Source organism: Nothoprocta perdicaria, unplaced genomic scaffold (genome assembly GCF_003342845.1).
Source record: "Nothoprocta perdicaria isolate Ctin4 unplaced genomic scaffold, notPer1 scaffold_206, whole genome shotgun sequence".
In the NCBI taxonomy this organism is placed as follows: Eukaryota; Metazoa; Chordata; class Aves; order Tinamiformes; family Tinamidae; genus Nothoprocta; species Nothoprocta perdicaria.
The window spans coordinates 893,499-912,252 of record NW_020455272.1 but is presented as its reverse complement, the minus strand read 5'-3'; the positions used below and the strand labels follow the sequence as shown (position 1 = coordinate 912,252).

The 18,754-nt window shown below is 43.0% G+C and overlaps 1 protein-coding gene across 1 annotated transcript in view; it reads right to left on the bottom strand.

The window, feature by feature from the left end:
- The window catches only part of EP300 (E1A binding protein p300), a 60,130-nt gene that overhangs the window by 29,076 nt on the left and 12,300 nt on the right, over nucleotides 1-18,754 (bottom strand). The window contains exons 2-9 of the mRNA XM_026038269.1: nucleotides 16,158-16,816; nucleotides 7,405-7,581; nucleotides 5,565-5,826; nucleotides 4,618-4,731; nucleotides 3,514-3,750; nucleotides 1,351-1,444; nucleotides 502-636; nucleotides 125-242 (exon numbers count right to left, since the gene is read on the bottom strand). Coding sequence (XP_025894054.1) covers nucleotides 125-242; nucleotides 502-636; nucleotides 1,351-1,444; nucleotides 3,514-3,750; nucleotides 4,618-4,731; nucleotides 5,565-5,826; nucleotides 7,405-7,581; nucleotides 16,158-16,816 — 1,796 coding nt within the window. The remainder of the gene's footprint in view (nucleotides 1-124; nucleotides 243-501; nucleotides 637-1,350; nucleotides 1,445-3,513; nucleotides 3,751-4,617; nucleotides 4,732-5,564; nucleotides 5,827-7,404; nucleotides 7,582-16,157; nucleotides 16,817-18,754) is intronic.

Here is an 18,754-nt window from a genome sequence, read left to right as displayed (position 1 = left end):
ACATCACCATTCCCMCACTAACTCCTCAATCTGCATTTTTGCCCTCCTCCCACAACCACCCCCCCACACTCTTCAAGGGAAGCAACGCGGAAGCTCTGCCGTGGGACAGGAGATGGCTTCTCACCCTGCTATTTGCAGACTCATACATATCTCCTTCCACTTTCCGAGCGTACGCCACCAGGTTCTCCATACGCCGATCCTTCAGCGCTGCAGGGTCCGGAGTAGGAAATATGGCTTGCACTCTGAGGACAAAGCAGGCAAGGGGTTAGGATGGCTCCAAACCAAGGACATGGGCTCCAGCACAAGCGATTCAGAAAGGAAGCAGGGAGCAAGTCTGTGGCACAGCAAGGGACTGCTCCCCTTCCCTGGAGGCACCATTCTGCGTAAYATTCCCACTTGTGCTTTCCCAACTYGCMTGTGGTTTTGGTAGGGGGGCTTCCTCGTGTGACACACGAGCTCAGGAGGTGCATCCAACAGGAGGTGTTGGTTTTAGCTACTCACAATTTATGAACAAGATGATTTCGGAGATCCTGAGTAATGTCTTCATGCCACTGCTTTCGGATTCCAGTATTGGATGGTTGAGCTGTTGGCATGGCCCCCAAACTGGCAACACTGGCACTTTCACTCATCATGGCGCTTCAAAAAGAATAAGAAATTGATGTTTGAAGGTCCAGCCCAAGGTCACTCATCTCACAATTACATCTTCCTGCCTCTTTTAGGATAATGTTAGGCAAAAGCACCATCTCAGCCAGTCCCTAATCAATGAACAGATGAACTCTGCAGGAATAGCTGCACAAAGACCTATCCATTTTAGAATGAGAGAGGTCTGTGAAAAAAAAAGTACTGCTGTCCTTTGGAAAACGAGCAAAAAAACACCCTCAAAATCTGAAGGGAGTGACTGGAATCAAATTTATTCCTCTCTTCATGTAGAAAGCGATCCTGCTCAGCCAGGGGACTGCTCTTTTAYGTCCCTGGATAACCTGCCCCTCAGTCCCACAGGATTGTGGCAAGACACATGATCAGCAAATAAGGGGAGGATCTGCACAGATACTAATCCAAATAGTGTTTGTAACATTCATAATCTAAGGAAGTCAGTTTTGCAGACATGGAGAAACAAAATAAAATGGACATGGAAACMTGTGGAATGGATAAGGACAAGGACAGTCCAACTTTAAGGCTTCTCTTCCCACTGCTCTCAACAGCAAACATCAATTAAATCCCTCCCAAGACAAGAAAACGAGTATTTTTACATACATCCTCTTCCTCTCTGTCATGATCATTCATTGAGGGCAATGATCACCATCTGCATCTCAGTAAGATCACTTGGATGCAAAAAATACATTAACTTACTTTTGTGAATTCATGGTTGAATGTAGCATCGAGTCAGGTAGCAGATTAGGGGTTTGAACCCCTACTCCTCCATTCACTCCCATTGGATTTGCACCTAGAAAACAAAAGGAGGTTTTAAAAAGAAGCAAAGTAACATGTGAAAAATAGTAATTGTTCAGAAATAACAAAGGTCTAGACCTTCTAGCACTTTGCTTCTGTAGAGGGAAAGTAAGTAYTTTTACTGTCTTTGCTCTCTTTCTTTTACCAACTTAGAAGGTGACAAGGCACAGCCCCGGTGATCTCCAAGTGAATCATCACAGCATACTGCTCTTCTGAGCATCTTCCTGAACCTCTGAACACACACAAGCAACTTCCATTTGCTGCCAGTACTACATGTAAGAATCTTTTCTGTGGCTCTCTAAAGATTCAGTGTTATAAACCCCTTCTGCCTTTAGCTTAAAACTTTCTTCTGCGATTCAGAGGCTTAGGAGACATGCTCAGGAAGTCTTCACAGCTTTCAAAACAGCAGCTATCACCTTTCAGACATCACCCACATTTGACAAGATCCCCTCTTACTACCTTCAGTCTTAAGGAACGTCTAACTTCCATGTTTGTATTAAAAAAGGAGAAAACTGCAATTGTTGAAAGACACTGCAGTAATTTGTWATGTTCCAGAATCCTCTATTCTGAATTACAGCAGAACTCAGTGACAGAAAATGCCTGTTCTGGCTCTCACACTACAGTAAAATTCAGTCTGCAAAGAAAACTGCAGCATACTTCTGCATCTGAACTACCAAATACATCACTTGGTGAAAAAAGCAGAGCAGCATGAAAGCCATTCCCAACCTTTAYATGTACTTAGGACATCTGAATGCTAGGACATTTGAATCCTTTATTTCCAGCAAAATTAGGCACTGCATACAAGAGAAATCCATTGAAACCAAGTTTAGCAAGCCTAATATACACCTCTGAAATCACAGTTGAAAGCTTAAGTCTGTTCATAAAGCTGCCTGTACCCTCCTTCATTTAACCACCTTTTTTCTCGCTTTCGAAGTCACCTCACCATGTGAGAGCAAATTGGTCTTGCAAGACAGCCTTTACCTTAGCTCTCCCTTTTCAACTTGCCCATTTGTTCCACCTATGTAGGATGACACATGTTCAGTTTTCACCAAATTCTGCTTCTCGTCTAGCCCTGTTGTCATGCAATCCATGAGCTGATGACTCCAACTCTTCTGTTTTTACCCCCTCCTTAGCCCCTTGCTCCTGAGGAAACCTCCAGCCAGCAGCCTTACTCCTGAGCAGCTCAGGAGGATGCAGCTTGGTGCAGAGCAGCACAACCTGCAACCAACTGCTGCTTTCCTCAGTGACCGCTCAAGTCCTCCCTTAGCACCGCTGCTCATACACACTGCTCACTCTGCACACAGGCTTGTCACTGGGCATAAGGCACCACCACAACCCAGTAACAAGGCTGTGGTAAATCTCTAGCTGCTCATTTTCCTCTTCTCAGTTTAAAAGCTGCCTCTGATTGAGCAACTCAGGTTAGGAGCTGGGGATGAGAACTCCTGTGATGTAAGCACAAACTATCACAATTAGATTTGATGGTTGAAGATTACTTAACATTTGACACCAGAAGTGACAGCTAGGGCAAAATCAAGTGCGCTTCCCATTAATATTTTTCCACAGACTTTCATGGTTTTACAATAAGTCACACAGACAAATTATACTTATATTAGTCCACATGACAGGATTCAGAGWAAGAGCTGGTATTCTCCACTTTACATTTTTGAAAACAAGCATTACACAACTGAGATACAACTGTAAAATGCTGCAGTCTGAGTGATGAGGAAGCAAACTTAAATGCAGGTGTCCTGTCATTTTCAAGCTTCTAAAAAGCCTGAAACTTGCATAAAAAGCCACAAAACATCAAAACAAGTGTTGTGGAAAAATCTGCTTTTTTTTTTCAAYGAAAATGCTTTCCACAAAAAAGCTTGTTGATTTTCAAGGGAAAACATTTGGGTGTTCTAATGTTCCCCGTTCCACTGAGTAGCTAGTCATCTCAAGACTAAAATATTGGAAAGTCACAGCTTTTGTGAGCTGTATTCAGCTAGCAGGTTAAGAAAGTTTGCATTAGACACAGCACAGATTGCCCGTAGCTTATAYTTTGCCACCAGCAGATCAACTTACTCATGGGATTCATAGGGCGCAGACCTTGGGGAGACTGTCCTTGCTGCTGATTCTTCACTTGAGCCTGCGACTGGGTCTGCATCTGGTTCCCTTGGTAGGTCAGTCCGAGGGCTGCGTAGGCTCTCTCGATGGAGCTGGGGTCTATCTGACTGGTAGTGTTTATGCTGGGCGTTGTCTGCTGCCCCACGCCCACGGAGCCTGTGTTTGCAAGGCCCACCGCAGCTCCGCCCAGCAGCGCTGCAAGAGAGATACCAAGTTCAGCAAGACAGCAGGAGGCAGCCAAAGAAGCGCAAGAGGACAGGCAAAGAAGGCAGGACTACCATCTGATTAGAGCCCAAATATTTTCTCCTAGTAGCACACGTTAGAGGTCAGGAAAAGCTGTCATGAAACAAGTGGACGGCAAGTTTTGCACCAATGTGCTGTGTTCCCCTTGAGCTGCTGAAAGCAAATCCCACTTCAGTATTTAGATCAACTCTGTTTGCTCAAAACTGAAAGCAGAGGCCGATCATGTCACAGAGGCTGAAGGCACAACCCTTCCGAGGTCTATCCCATCACTCCCGCAGYGAAATACTCCAGCTGAGGCAAGTCACAAGAGTAGCACAAAGTAGCATGAAGAAAGGAGTAAGCGCATAACAGGCAGTACAGCAAGATCGATCTCACAAAAGATTTTGGAATGAAGACCAAGGGGCCAAGAGCAGGAGGAAAAAAGGGTCATCTGATGTAAACATAGAGAATGAAGACAGAAGAGCATGGGTTAAGATCATTAGGGCTGGAATGGCACATATGTGCCTCTTTCTCCAGAACCTTGTCAGCTGGAAGAGGTGATAGAGAAGGGCAAATGAAAGGGATAATAGACAAAATAGACAAATGTCACTTTTTCTTCACCTTTCCCAATCTCCTGTCCGGAAAAGCTTGAAGTTAGAAAGCCTTTAGAAAAACTGAACAGAGGGAGAAATAGGCTCTGCAACTCCAAAGTAAAATAAAAAAATATCACTTGTTCCCAGGTTGCAATAGCAACCCTTATTCTCAACTGGGTCAAGCAAATTAACATAAAACATGCATTTTCTGCTTTATCAAACACACAGAACTCCCCAGAAGACTCACATTGTTGGTTTCTTTTGTCCCCGGCGTTTTTGAGCGGCAGACATACAGGACAATCGTGTCTCGTACAGTTCTTCCAGTGCGAGATGATTTGTCGGGAAGACGCGCAATGTGCCACTGAGAAAGGGAAGGGATGAAAAGCCTTTAGCAACTACATCTCTGCATGGTCAACAAAAATCTCAATAGGAGCAGCTATGTCTCTCAGGGAACACCTCTGAATCAACAACAGTTCAACAAAGTGTTATATGAAGCACTTCGGCACTAACCAGCCCTGCAAATGCAGACAGACCGCTGCAAGTGCTCATGCTGGATCCATTAAACCTTTCTTGGCAGTTCTATGTTAAGCATCTAAGACTACATCTTCCTAGCTCCATGGGTATAGCCCATATATCAGGAATGAGCCGACAGTATCAGCAGTTGTCACCACCCGGAAAAGCCTAGGCTACCACAGAGGCAGGCCCCAGACCTTCCTTGTCGACAGGAACAGACTAAACATTCACCGGTGCCAGTAGCAGATAAATTCCTGGATAGCTTTTGCTTGAGATTTGTCCCTTCCCTTTATGGGAAAAGGGCAGATTCCTACTTAGAGATTTTTACTTTCTGTTTGCACTTATCAGAAGGTAACAAATAAAAGGTGAGTTTCACAATTAAGCACAAGGTCCTCACTCATCTTTGTGAAACCTTGCCTCTCTATTGCTTATATTTTATTATTGCCTCTCTTATTGCTTATATTTTAAAATCTCAGAAGTAGTTTATGATTTCTATTCCTAAGGGGGCAGAAAGGATACAAAAAAACAAACAAACAAACAAACAAAAAAAAACTACTTGCCACTTCCCAAGCCACCCCTAGCTCCCCATACCCTTTAATAACATTTCTCCACTATCTCTTGCTAGCCTCCTGGCCCTGCAAGTGGAGAGCACATGTGTAGAGCCACTTGTCCTCCACTTACCCTGGCAAGATTTGCCAGCCTGACAATGTGTCATGTGGTTCAGGACATTCTTCATGGTTCGGCAGTGCGGGAGGTTGCACTGTCGCACCTCTCCGTTGGCCTGTTCTCGCCGCTGACACTTGTGAGCGTGCAAGAGCAGCACTAGCTGCTGCTGAATGAGCTTGCGTTTCTCCGGATCGGCTGTCGGCGCTCCGGACCCCATTCCTTGGGAAGCTGCTGGCCCCATCCCAGCTTGCTGAACTTGGGGCGCCTGCTGCTGGCCCTGCAGAAGGCAGGAAGGAGACACCCAGAAATAAGTCTGTTTAAGAGCGGTGCATTTAACAAGTAACCAAAGAGTACAAGAATAAGTGAAGACAGACAGCTATTAYATGTGTGATTAAGGACACACTGTACCCATCAGCATTTCTGAGGAGCCCATATTAAATACCTATTTACTTCAGTGCTGCCAAGAACCCTATTGCCAGCTACCTACCTACCTACATGTCCCTCCCTCCTATTTCTAGTTCTTGCTTGATCAACAAAAACTTACTCAATTTTGTATATGCTCCCGGGTTAGGAGCTAGAGCATTATTAAAAGGACTCAGACCTCAAATCTCTAAGAGGTTTTATTTGTAATCTAGAAAGAACTACATCCACAACTCCTTAAKTAAGGAAATAAAACATCTAACAATTTCTCAATTAAGCACAACTTCAGAATAATTTAYGGTTAAGAACTGATTACCAAGTATGGCAATGCCCAGCACTTCTTCAAAACTTCTGTGTATTTCTCCAGACTTTGTATTACTTCCAGGTGATATCTGGAAGTGGAGAAGCACTTTGGGAAAGAAGAGAGGCTTGCAAGCTATGTTATTCGTTTCATTTCAGTTTCATAGTCTTCAGTTCCTAATAGACTCTTCACTTCCAGAGGGTTTTAGCACTCATTTCTAGAGCTCTCAAAAGCCTCCACAGTTTTTCAGAGCTCAATTACTTGCACTCTTAAACCCAGTTCTCCTGTAGCTCTTCAAAACTAGTATGAACCTCTCGTTTTGCAAAAATCTCYGAGTTACTTAATCCCTTCAGGGACTTGGATGCTTGGGTGTGAACCTACTTGCCTTGTTTTGCAGTCTGTCATTCTAAACATCAGCTGAGATAGCAGCAACCTTTCTATTCCTAGGTCCTCCTGCGTGGCAATTTTCCCTTCCAATAGTTATAAACTCTGCTCTGAACACAAGCTGGACAGTTGGGATCCAGAACAAAAAGCTGCTGCTGTTTCTTAGTCAGTATGATTGTTGAATTGTACTAGACTACCAGGTGTTTCATATTCCATGGGACTGAGCTTTAATTCAATGGTATAAAAAGCTGCCTGGAATGCTTTTCATTCATCAATAATTACTAAGATCAAGACATTGACTTCCAAGGAGATAAGAGAAAAAGCTAAGACTGTAGCTGCAGGAAACCCCAAGAAAACAACTCTTAACACAGAACTACATGGAGAGGAAGGGACCCACAAGACTAACCACAGGATGGGTTACAGGGTCCCAAAGGATGGGGGTGACCAGAGGTGTCCAAACAGATAGAAAAAAAAAACCAACTTATTTTTCACTGATAGCAGGGTTTGAAAGGTAAAGATTGAAGACTGTAGCTTATCAATAAAGAAAGCACAACTTTTTCCTCCAGAAAAAGAAAGAAAAAAACTTTTAGGATTTGCAGCAAGTGCCTTATGCAAGGATTCAGAGTAGGCCCTTCACACTCAYGGGATACGACAGCTGCAAAATTGCACCATGGCAAAACTGGAGCACTGCATATTGCTCCATTTTGGTGTGCTACAACATTTGTTGGAGACACCTTTCACTGTACTCACCATATTAGGTATTCCTGCCCCAGGAACTGGCTTCTTCTCCATTGGGAACTGKGGTAAGCTGTTCTGCAGCCCAGCTTTATTCTGCATCTGAGGCCCGAGTCCACTGGCTCCCATCTGCTGCCCAGTATTCTGACTATACGGCTGGCCGTAAGGACTGGGATTGCTCATCATTCCCATCTAGGAATTAAGAGGGTAAGAAGGCCAAGTAAGATAACACAGATCAACAAAATGCAAATGAAATTAAATCATAATAGGGCAACTGAAAACTTAAGAGAAGTAAGACCAAACACAGCTATGAACGAGGAGTCACACAGCATTGATCCAAATGCTTCCTTTGCTCCCTCATTTGTGTATCTCTGCACCAACTCCTCCATCTAAACAGAGCGAGGCCAATGTAGCAACCTTTGAGGATGTCTTTCTTAGAACTGSTCTGATGCTTTTCTTTCACAACATTTCATGTTCAACAGATCCTCATTTCACCTTTCCCCAGAACAAATCTGTATCATGGACTATACAGCTCTAAAGTCTGGAGCATTTTTTTTCTGCTCTCTGCATCTGTGCAGACTTTAAATGAAGACAAATACCTCCTTCATTCATATCAGCAGGGTTTATCCTAAATGCCTCCCACCCAACTGTCAGCACTCCCACAGCTCCTCTCCAGACAGCCATAACAATGCAAGTCCACATTTTCAGTATACAACACAGATTCCAATTTAAGAGTACATCACAGGCACAGGTAACACCACACTCAATTGCACATTGTGCTTGTTGGCACCTGACGAGTAGTAGAGGTCCAAGGGGCTGGTGGCAGGGAGCTCTGCAAACAAAAGTCCCAAACCTTTCACCCATAGAGAAAGGAGCTTCTTATTTCCTACAAGAGCTATATATCCCCTTCTGAAGTATGCAGCAGCTACTGCATATTCAAGAATTTTAACACACCAGAACATGCAGCCTGTTGCCTTGGAGCACTTCAGACTCCGCAACACAGTTAGGGTCAACCTTGTCAAAAACGGGGACATTTTTTTTCTCCACTCTTTGCTTTCCCATCTATTTTTCACAGAAAATTCATTATTTTCCTGCCTCCAAAGTGCATGCGAGCTCCTGCGATAGGCTGATTTCCCATCAAGCCTATATTTGTTCTCAAACTCTCCCTCGTAGAAACACCTTGTTTCTGCTACTCACCAAACTTCTCCAACTCAGAGAAAAGCGACCCAGCTCCCCAGGTATTGCCTGCCATTAGCCAAAACCTCTTCTCCTCCAGGAGTGCCAATCCACTGTTCCAGCCTTCACTTTGCATTTACACAACCCAGACAGTCAAGCACATGTTACTGCAGACAGGACACAAGTCTCTCTGAAGAACCTGCCATTTAGATACCTGAGGTGTACAAAGAGACTCCCCCTCCAAAGAAACCGTACCCATAATCTCTTAGCACAGCGCAATTTATTAGAGAGCCAATGAAGGATCTCTGTGCTGAGTAACRAGCAAGCCAAACCCAAAGTTTCATTCCTTCTCTTCCTCACTCCTGCCATATCTCAGCTGGGATGAAAACGTGCGCTGAGACCGAGGAGGTAGCTGGAGCCCAAAAGGAAACAGATAGGAGTCAAGGCCTTCCCACCTCTCCCTCAGGAAGAGACCTAATAAGGTCTTTCCTGTGCTGAGCAGGAAAGGGGAGGAGAGAGCGCCAGGGAGGAGGAAATAAAGAGGCAGCAAACACAGTGCTATCTTCAAGGACACTTCCCGTGGTCACCGCTGCCTCAAGCTGTCCAACAGGTTTGTGCACTAGTGGAAGACCGACAGTCAGAATCATTTCCTTCAGAAAACGCAATAAATTGTTTTCCTGTAGGACTGTCTCAGCTCTTTGGTTCCAGAAAGGATGAAATCAGGTAAGTACTTAAGGAATAGATATTTATAAGCAGTTTTAAAGTTCATTAATTTAATAATAGTTGGCTGTCATCTGGGAGAGGAGTGCACTGGGTACAGGCTTTAAGCGCAGACTAAGCTGGACACTGCTAATGCTGTATGTATCCAGGTGACTTCTGTGATTTATGCTCTCAGTCTCCAAAAAAGCCTTACCGACTGTAACTGGGGTCTGAACAGCCCACATTTTCACAGCCAGGTGTCACAGGAAGAACAGCAAAACAGAGGTGAGGCCACTGGAGACTCCAGACATTGTGCCAAATGACATGGAGCCACCATGGCCTGATGAGTCAGCTCTGTCATAACTGCAGGGGAAAGAGAAACCTAGACTTGCAAAAGCACCTTCACTATGCAACCAGAAACTGAAGCTTTCTGATGAAACGTGGCAATGAAGCTCASCCTTTGCACTGACTGGGGTGCAAGAAGCTCCTCAAAGAAAAATCCCTCCACACAGTAAGGCAGTGCCCTGCTCTCTCTCAGGCTGGGAGCTTCAGCCCACCCTGCCAATGGGTGTCCCCTCCACTCCACTGTACTTGGGAACACAGAGGCAGAAGACAATGAGCACAGCTCAGTCCAGCAGGCTCCTGACAAGGGTAACTCCCAAATCCCAGGCTCAGGCCACAGGAGAGGCAAATGCCACGGACCAGGCTACAGGGCAAGCATTTCAGACTGCCCCTGAGGACCATGTACTCAGGCATCACCTGAGCAAATTCCTTCAGGTCTCCTGGAATAAGTCTGCAGCCGCAGCTCTGTGCAAGTGAAACCGAGTCCTTCAGGTCCACAGCTGAGCCTGGCAGCAACACCTTCCTGGTCCAGCCATCACAGACCCGCTAACCTGACATCTGCGATGCAGACCTAACTCTGGGCTGAAACACCAGAAAGGTCACTGAGAGGTCTCCTCACAGCAACGTCATGGGGCCAAAGCTTTTCATTAGTGATTGTGGCACAAGACACAGGAGCATGTTAACATCAATTGCTCTGGCGTTATTGGGAAACACCAACAAAAGCAACATGGAAGTATCAACCAGAAGAAATGGATGAGTGAATGACTAGAGCTACTGGAAAAAGAAAAGAAAAGTTCTCCTGGAAACCTTAAGTTCATCAGTTGTAAACAACTACGAAGACTTTGCCACCCAGTTCCCTACCATGCAACCAATGATCCATTTGGAGGGAGGTGGGGAAGGGAGRGATGAAGCCAAGTGAACAGCAGCCAGAATAAGGCCGCGCTGGTTCCATAGCACAAGACAAGCGCGAGGTATCAGCAACACCGTACACAGACACACGGGGCTGAATCACCCCCTCCCTGGCTCCGAGCTACCTCTGCCCTCCTGCCTGGCCTACATCCCTCCGCTGCTCTCCTTGTTGCTCTTCTCTGTTCACCCATTGTTTCCCTCCCTCTCTTCAGCCTCAACTCTCAACACGTAAGTAAGGACTTAACACACACAGAGGAGCACAAAAATGCACAACATAATAAGGGAAGAGCRGTCTGAGGGGATAAAAGAATAGAAAGCAGACAAAGAAAAGGAGGAAAGCAAGAGAGGATGATGGCTAATAGAGGGCAATTCCAAATGGTTAATCCTTCCAAATACAGTACAAAACACCTCAGCTCACTTTCTTCCCTCCAGCTGAAGCAGTGGCTGCCACTACTGGAACGGAGGCAGCCATACATCTCTCTCAACATATCAATATATGATGTGGATGACAGGAGAAGTCCAAAAAAAACCAAGCCAGTTCACCAGCAAGAACAGCCTCAGATAGGGGGAAGCTTCTGAACAACACGCCTATCTCGCAAGAACAACTTTGGAAATGGAGGAAATTCCCTAAAGTTTTGTTCTGATGCCACAAAATGAATACTTCTTAGTTACTCGACCTTCTTCAGAGCCACGCAATAGTACTTCTAGTTATATTGTTAATACAAACCCTATTTGAGGAAGAACACCTGCTTACACCAAGCACATGGCAACAGAATAAAATCTGTAACCTCTGTAAAAACAACTGCTTCAATGAAGACATCTGAAAGACACAACCGGACATGAGCAATAGTCCAGCAATACTCTGCTAGGTGTCGTACAAAGATGTTCGGAAGTATAAAGAAGGAAATAAACTGAACTGAGTTTGGTTACATTCTTGCAAATAAGCCAGTGCAACAAGCACTGTGTATCCCTGTCAGGGAAACTGTAGGGCACATGTTAGTTGAAGACCAGCCTGATTTATCAAGTATCTTTCAAGGCAACATGTTCAAAAGCAAYGAAACAGGGAAGTTGATCAAACTCCAGGTTGCTATTAAAAAACATACAACCAACACACACTTCCTAACTACTGTATCGTATATCACTGACTGACTGGACCCAGATAGAGCCTGGCAACAAAATTTTGCCAGTTTCTCTTGCACTCTTTCCAAGGGCTGTTACTGCTTATTATTTACCACCTTAGGTTCTCAGATACCTTTTGCAAAGGCTAGCCCCATTTCACTACTGTTTGGGCACGAAATGCCCCTACGCACCCCCCAGATCTACAGCTACCAAGGGCAAGTCCGTACTGCTCCGTTCCTCCCTTCCGAACAACTGCATTCCTCCGCCACAGCGGGATAACATGCGCAATTACCCACTTTGCACCTCACTTCACCAAAGAGGAAAAAGCAAAGGACCAGAACATGCAATTACTTCTAATGGATTGGCACTCGATCATATAAAATACCCTCGGCCTCTAAGTCTAAACAGCATGTATATATTTACCTGCGGAATCAAATGGCTACAAAAATAAAGCAAGCCAAGAAGGCAGCCTTTCAGCCTAAAAAGGGACAGCGAACACAACCCTGAATATGGTAACACGGAGAAACATAAGCTTCTCTTTCCATCAGTAACTAATCCACAAACTGGCAGCATCCCTTCAATCTCTCTGCATTTCTGAACAGCAGAATTAAATAATAAGAAATTCAGAGTATACAAGAAAGTTACGGAGTTTCTAAGGAATCATGTTTGTTACAGCAAAACATTAAGGTCTATTTTTCTTAAGGAAGCTAGTCGCTCCCTTACAAATCCGAACTGCCTTTACGTCCCTTCTAACAAGGGCACATTTACTGAATTTGTAGGACAAGCAAGGTAGAGAGAACAAATCCACCCGACCTTCAGATCACCTAGGACAAGAGCCTGACCACTCCAGATGCACAAACTCACATGCAAACTACCCTCTTCTAGTAAAAGGCTAGACGAGACAAGGAAATCCTCACAAGACCTAGTGCAACAAGCAGAGTCAGAGCGAGGTTTTAGCTACATATATTTCCAAATGAAGAACAACTCAAAATGGGGAACATGAATTTGTACTTCAGTCATGAAGCTTGACTTCACTATCCATGTACTCCTGGATGAAGCATGGTTATTCTAGATAAATAAAAATGCTTGAAAAAAAATCTTTAACAGTGAAAGAATCAAAGGATTATAACCCAGAGCACTGAAAACTCCATTTTAAGACTTACAGGTAAGCCCATCCTCCTTGTAACTTGCCAGCAATCAAGCACACTGAAAACAAAAATCATACTCAAAAACCAAAACCTGTTAGTCCTTTCCCCTCCAAATTTATAATCGTTCCTCTTAGGCTAAATTATCAGAGGTATTTTAAGCCAGTACTATGGCCCAAGCAGGGCTCACACTCTCCTCTGACTGGCAATGTGTGCTTCCCTAACACGTCCCCTTCTTAAGTACCAGACTCTCTCCTGTTGAAGAGCATGAATCGAGTTGGGAAACGATTCAAATTTTAACTATAGATATTTTTAAATGACCAGGTCAGTTTCCAGCCTGGATTAGTTCTTCAAAACAGTTTGTCATGGATCTGCATATGGAAGGAGATGGTGTCCAGACAGAATCGCTTGTATGTCAGCAATTGCTTGTGTTATACGTAAAACTTGGCCATTACACGACAGGACGCAAGCGGAAGGCTATGGCAGTACAAGGCAAGGCGTAGCTGAGAGTGGCAGGCCCATCACCTATGTTATGATTCGGAATTTTAAGACCTAGAAGAGGAATGCTCACAACTAGAGARGTTAGGAACTCAGTGCTTCCCTGGGAAAAGCAACCCCTTCACTCTAGTCTAGCCAGTCACTTGGGAGACGAGTAAGAACGGGCTCCACTAACTCCAAAAGACAACAGGGGAGAAAAAAACAAACAAAACAAACAAAAGTAGAAAAAAACAACTTCGCTCCCTCAACTCCAGTCACCTGGTGTTCATCTTTACTATAGTAAAATACAGCAACCTCCTTCTCCTGCACGGTTAACGCTGCAGGAAGCACAGGCTACTTCCTCTGTAAAAATCACGTCGGACGAGACGCCTCAGCCTTACTGAAAGACACTTTGCAGAGGCGACTGTCGTCACCTAAAGGGACTGACCTTGGCAAGCCACCATCGCGATAAAAGTCAAGCGCGCCCGGTCTTCTGGTTTTCCTCCTCCCAGAGGAGAGCTCCCGGATAACACACATTTGCACGGCGAGGAAGGCAATCTACAGAAGTTATTACACAGACTCCCACACTAGCGGTAACACACCATTAAATTCACCAATTAAAAAAAAAAAAAAGGAGGTTTAAAAACAACTGCTCTGGGGTCCTCTGTTTTCATCTACTTTTTGAAGATTCGTAGGTGGGAGCAGCCCAAGCAGATTGGTGCAGAGATAAAACCAGGCAGACATTACTGTTGTCAGATTCTGCTAACTGCGCGGCACGAAGCGAGACGCAGGCTCCCTGCCAACAACCAAACCAATTGAAGACATTCAGGAATTCAGCCTCCATTTCAGACTGTGCCTTTCCGTCAGGCAGTTTAAACTGCTTTAGGAAGGCTGCATCCACCAAACATACACTAAAGTGCCTTTTTTTTTCTAAAAAAAAAAAAAAAACCTCCCAAATTTACAATTCTGCTGGAAGTATTTTCTACCATTCTGGAAAACAGAAAAAGAAAAAGGAAAAAAAAAAAAAAAAAAAAAAAAAGAAGGCAACTTCATCATGGACTTGGTCCCAAAGCATAAAATGCTGCTTAGTTCACATGTACAACATAGTTCAGAAATTAGCACTACTGGGAAGATAAATTAGTTTTAGATTGTGTCAGTGGACAGCTTGCTTTTGCGGCCATAGATTTTGTTTCTCCTAGGTAAACTAGGTGTTATAGCTCAGAACCTTACTTTACCTCTCATAAGTAAGGACTAAGATAGTAATTTCACCAAATAGGTCATTTTTTGACCTCTGAGCACAGTTCTCTGAAGATCAAAGAAAAAAGAAATTTACAGACGAAGAATAGCAACATTTCAGATAGCTCCAGTGCTACTTCCAAGCAGTGACATATTTCTTTTCCCTTTAAACTGTACACAAATGCATTTTCTACTGCAGCAATCCAACTTTGCAAGAAATATAACACTTATCAGACAAAAATATCTGAGGCAAATACGCTACAGAATAAGTGCATTATTGGTCTCTTTTGGAACCATATTTTAKTTGAGTTCATGCAAACAGCTAAATCATGAAGCTTAAAATCCACAGCAATTCATAAGAAATTAAAAACAGCTTAACTAATAAAACAACAAAACTATTAATCTACAACATGTTTTTCAATTCCTTTTCAGATAGATTTATGGGCTAGGCCAGTTGTAATGTCAAACCCTCCAAGTGGATTCATTTTGAGGAGTCGAATRTGGATCTCCAAATAAGAAATACAAATACCCACCTAAAGCAAATTAAGATGTTTAGGTATTGTCTAGACTGCTGATCAAAACACTAGGATCTTGAGAAGAAACACATGATCAGYTCCCTACTCTTGTAAAGATATTTGTGCACAACAAGAAACAGCTTAAACATCTCATGATTTAAAGCACTAGGCCACCTCTTGTCTTTTTTTTAATTGACTGGTAACAACTTTCTTTGGATTTCCTAAACTGTAAAATCTTATCTACCTCCCCCACCAACATGKAAGAGTTTTCCTCAGCTGATTTATCCTCCTACAGACAAAAACCTTCTAAATTTTAAAACTAAAACCAATTAAGAACCATTCAGCATTTGTCTTTAGGTGTTTATACAAGCACTGTTACTTCACAGAACCACAGAATGGTAGTGGTTGGAAGGCACCTCTAGAGAACATCTAGTCCAACCCCTTGCTCAAGCAGGGACACCTACTTCATCAATAACTCAAACAATGCATTTGTTAACAAGCGTGTGTATATAAATRTATGAATCATATGCAGCATTATCACATATAGTCCAAACAAGCACATATAGGCCTCATTTCCTACAGCATAAACTAATATTYAACAGGTCTCAAGTGACATATATTCTTGTCAAGTTTCACGCAGAAGAGCACTACAACGTCTCAAAGGCAAAAGAGACTTCCTGGTGTTTCTGAAAAGACATGACCCACCCCCAAACAAACAAACAAATGGACAAACAAAARAAATCACACATAAAATGACAAAACTAACAGCAGCAGTGCTAGCCGAAACTCCCATCACACTCGTAACACCAGCATCACATCAGACTGGAAAATGCCCCAACAAAAACCATGGAAAAACATAAACCAAACAGAACTCAATTGTTAGTCTTCAGTGCTGTTCATAAAGTTTACCACCACAAGATTTAAAAAATAGGCCCTGCTACCCTGCAAAAACCACACCTGCACAAGACCCAATTTTTGCCTCACATGGCTGCTATGAATACCACTTAAGCGATATATAAACTATTTCCCATGTGATCCAGAGACTTTAAAGAACATAAAAAGCACTCTATACCGTCGGTAGCACAGAAGAATACCTCTTGCAAAGAGACTGACATCTAGCAGGAAGGTTATAAAGTCCAGGCTGTCTTACCTTGTTCATGGCTCCAGGCTGTGGCCCTCTCAGTCCAGGCTGTCCTCCCATCTGGGGYGAGCCTTGTTGCAGTGTCTCAGCCAACAAGTTACCAGCATTGCTCATTCCTGGATTTGGGTAGGGCATATTAGGTCGCCCTCTGCCTGCTCCAATTGAACCGTTCATGACTTGCCCCTGCATTATTCCCTGTCCGTTGCCTGCTGCCAACATCCCAGGATTCATGCCAGCATTCATCCCTGTGTTCATTCCCATGCCAGGCTGATTAACTGGACTGTTTACTGTTGGCATCATTCCTGCTGTGGATTGGGCTGAAGGACCCTGGTTTGGTCCACTTGCACCCATTGCCATGTTGGGAGAAGTCAAGCCAGCCTGTGCCATGGGGCTTTTCACCATGCTGTTTAACATTCCCATTCCAGGGCTGTTTTGTTGGGTTTGACTGGCCATGCCCTGGCCAGGGCCGCCAACCCCCATATTGAGATTTGGGGAACTGCCAGCCCGTAAAAGTTCAGACAGCTGCTTGTGTTTAGATGCAGCATCTTGTGCCATGCCGAGGCTGGTCTGCAGCTGATTAATGTCACCACCGTTGGTGAGTCCCAGTTCCGTGGAGCTGATGAGTTCATCTGGTAARTCGTGTTCCAGATCAAAAAGGGATCCAAAATCTAGAAAGCAAAACGATTTGTATGAGTTCAGAGCAATCACTAACACCTTGAAGACAAACTCCATTTTACTTAGAATRCAGCTTTCACTTCATGCAAGCACCAAAACTTCATTTGCTGTATTCCAGTAAAACTCTTGAATCAGTTCTTACTAAACATTACCCAATTTATCCTGATAAAAGTAATCTCTAAACATTAGAGAGTCTAAATCTGATACGACCATGCTACTTAACACACATTCATGTTAAACGATCCACTGGGTATCTCAAAACATGAACTCTTGAGAAAGGTAAGGAAAGAATATATATATTTTTAAATCACATGGAGTTAGCCAATGGAATTAAACAAATCTTATAAAAAAGCTTAAAGTTCCTGAGAAGGCACTGTCCTTAACTTTGGAAAGCATTTACCATCTATTTATAAAAACGATAAAAAGCAKCATATTGATTAATCTTCCACATCCASTCATTCCCATTACAGAAGTGAGAARTTCTATTGAATTGTSACTASATGGTCTKTATTTCTCCTTACACAGAGCACAGCCAGAAACCAACCTAAAGCAACCTTCCTGTCTGTAAAGCGCTGTGCAAAAAAATAGGATATCAAAAATAAACCAAAACCATATTAGAAGCATCCTTGCAAAGTTATCCCCAAGATAAGAAAGTGAGGAAAGATCACGATTTGGGATATRTAGATCTGAGAACCCTGCACTGTATCCAAGATCAATTTGCTCAAGAAAGCAAGGAGCTCTTTGGTCTGTAGACCTACCATGCACCTTGATCTTTGTATTTAACCTACAGCAATTGAAACAGAAATTATCCAAAACAAACAGAAAACTTACTATTCAGAACCTGAGAATACATAGCAACAGATCTTTTTTTTTTTTTTTTAATCTTAACTCTTCTAATAGCTCACCAACACTTTCACCAGAAAGGTCGCTGGACGCTCTGTAGGAGGTATCACATTGCCTTTTCAAAAGCTACGGATCTAGACAGTGATCTAAAATATAAATTATTTCAGCTACTGCAACAGCATTTAAAGSAAAGTGTTGGTGATTTCTACAGAAGACGGCAAGACCAACTGTTCAAAAAGTTAATGGGAAAGACTAAACAGCACACAAGTCAGAAAAGGCGACCTGCAAAAGAAGCCAGTGAAAGTTTTGTATGAAACCACAGACTAAACTTTCAAACTTAAGAACTAACAGAATATTTACAACTTTACAGCTGTTAACACAGGTAAGATCTTAACTTTTAAAGATTCTGAAAACATTGCAGTAGGCTGACAAGAAGGTGGGATGCCARAATAGAGATTTTATAACTCCACTTATTCATCAACATCCACATATTCATCATCACAAAAAAAGAAAAAAGGACCATAAGAAAAGTCTACCGAAGAACTCTTTTGGACTCCTAAAATCAGTTATCCTATTCCAATATCTTCAATGGGGAAACCTTGTGCCAAAAGTTACACTCTGTACTATATATTAAAGTCTCATCCCTGAGTTGCTYCTAGTATTTTTCAGTATATTTATTTCTGAATATTCAGAAGTGAAGGAAGAAGACACCGCCTAGAAAATCTACACTAGTACAAGCCCTGTACCTAATAGGTAACCCTATTAGCAGCACACAGTAACAACACGCCCCAAGTTCTGTGCACAGTCATGAACAGGAAGTAAACTGGCAAATTAAGGGTTTTCAATTTTATCTTCTCAGAAGGCAATAAATCAAAAATTAGGTACAGAAAAAATTAACAGCACTTCTATTAGCATTAGTTCTGTACATCCAAAACTAAGTCCAAAAGATAAAGATAAATGTATCGTTTCTTTCTGTGAGAAGAAAATGCTGTTTGTTTTTTAAAGTCTGGAGAATATATAATAGATTTTCCTGAAAAAATTCTAGCAGCTACCACTCAAAAACTTACAAAGTAAATAAAAACAAAGCA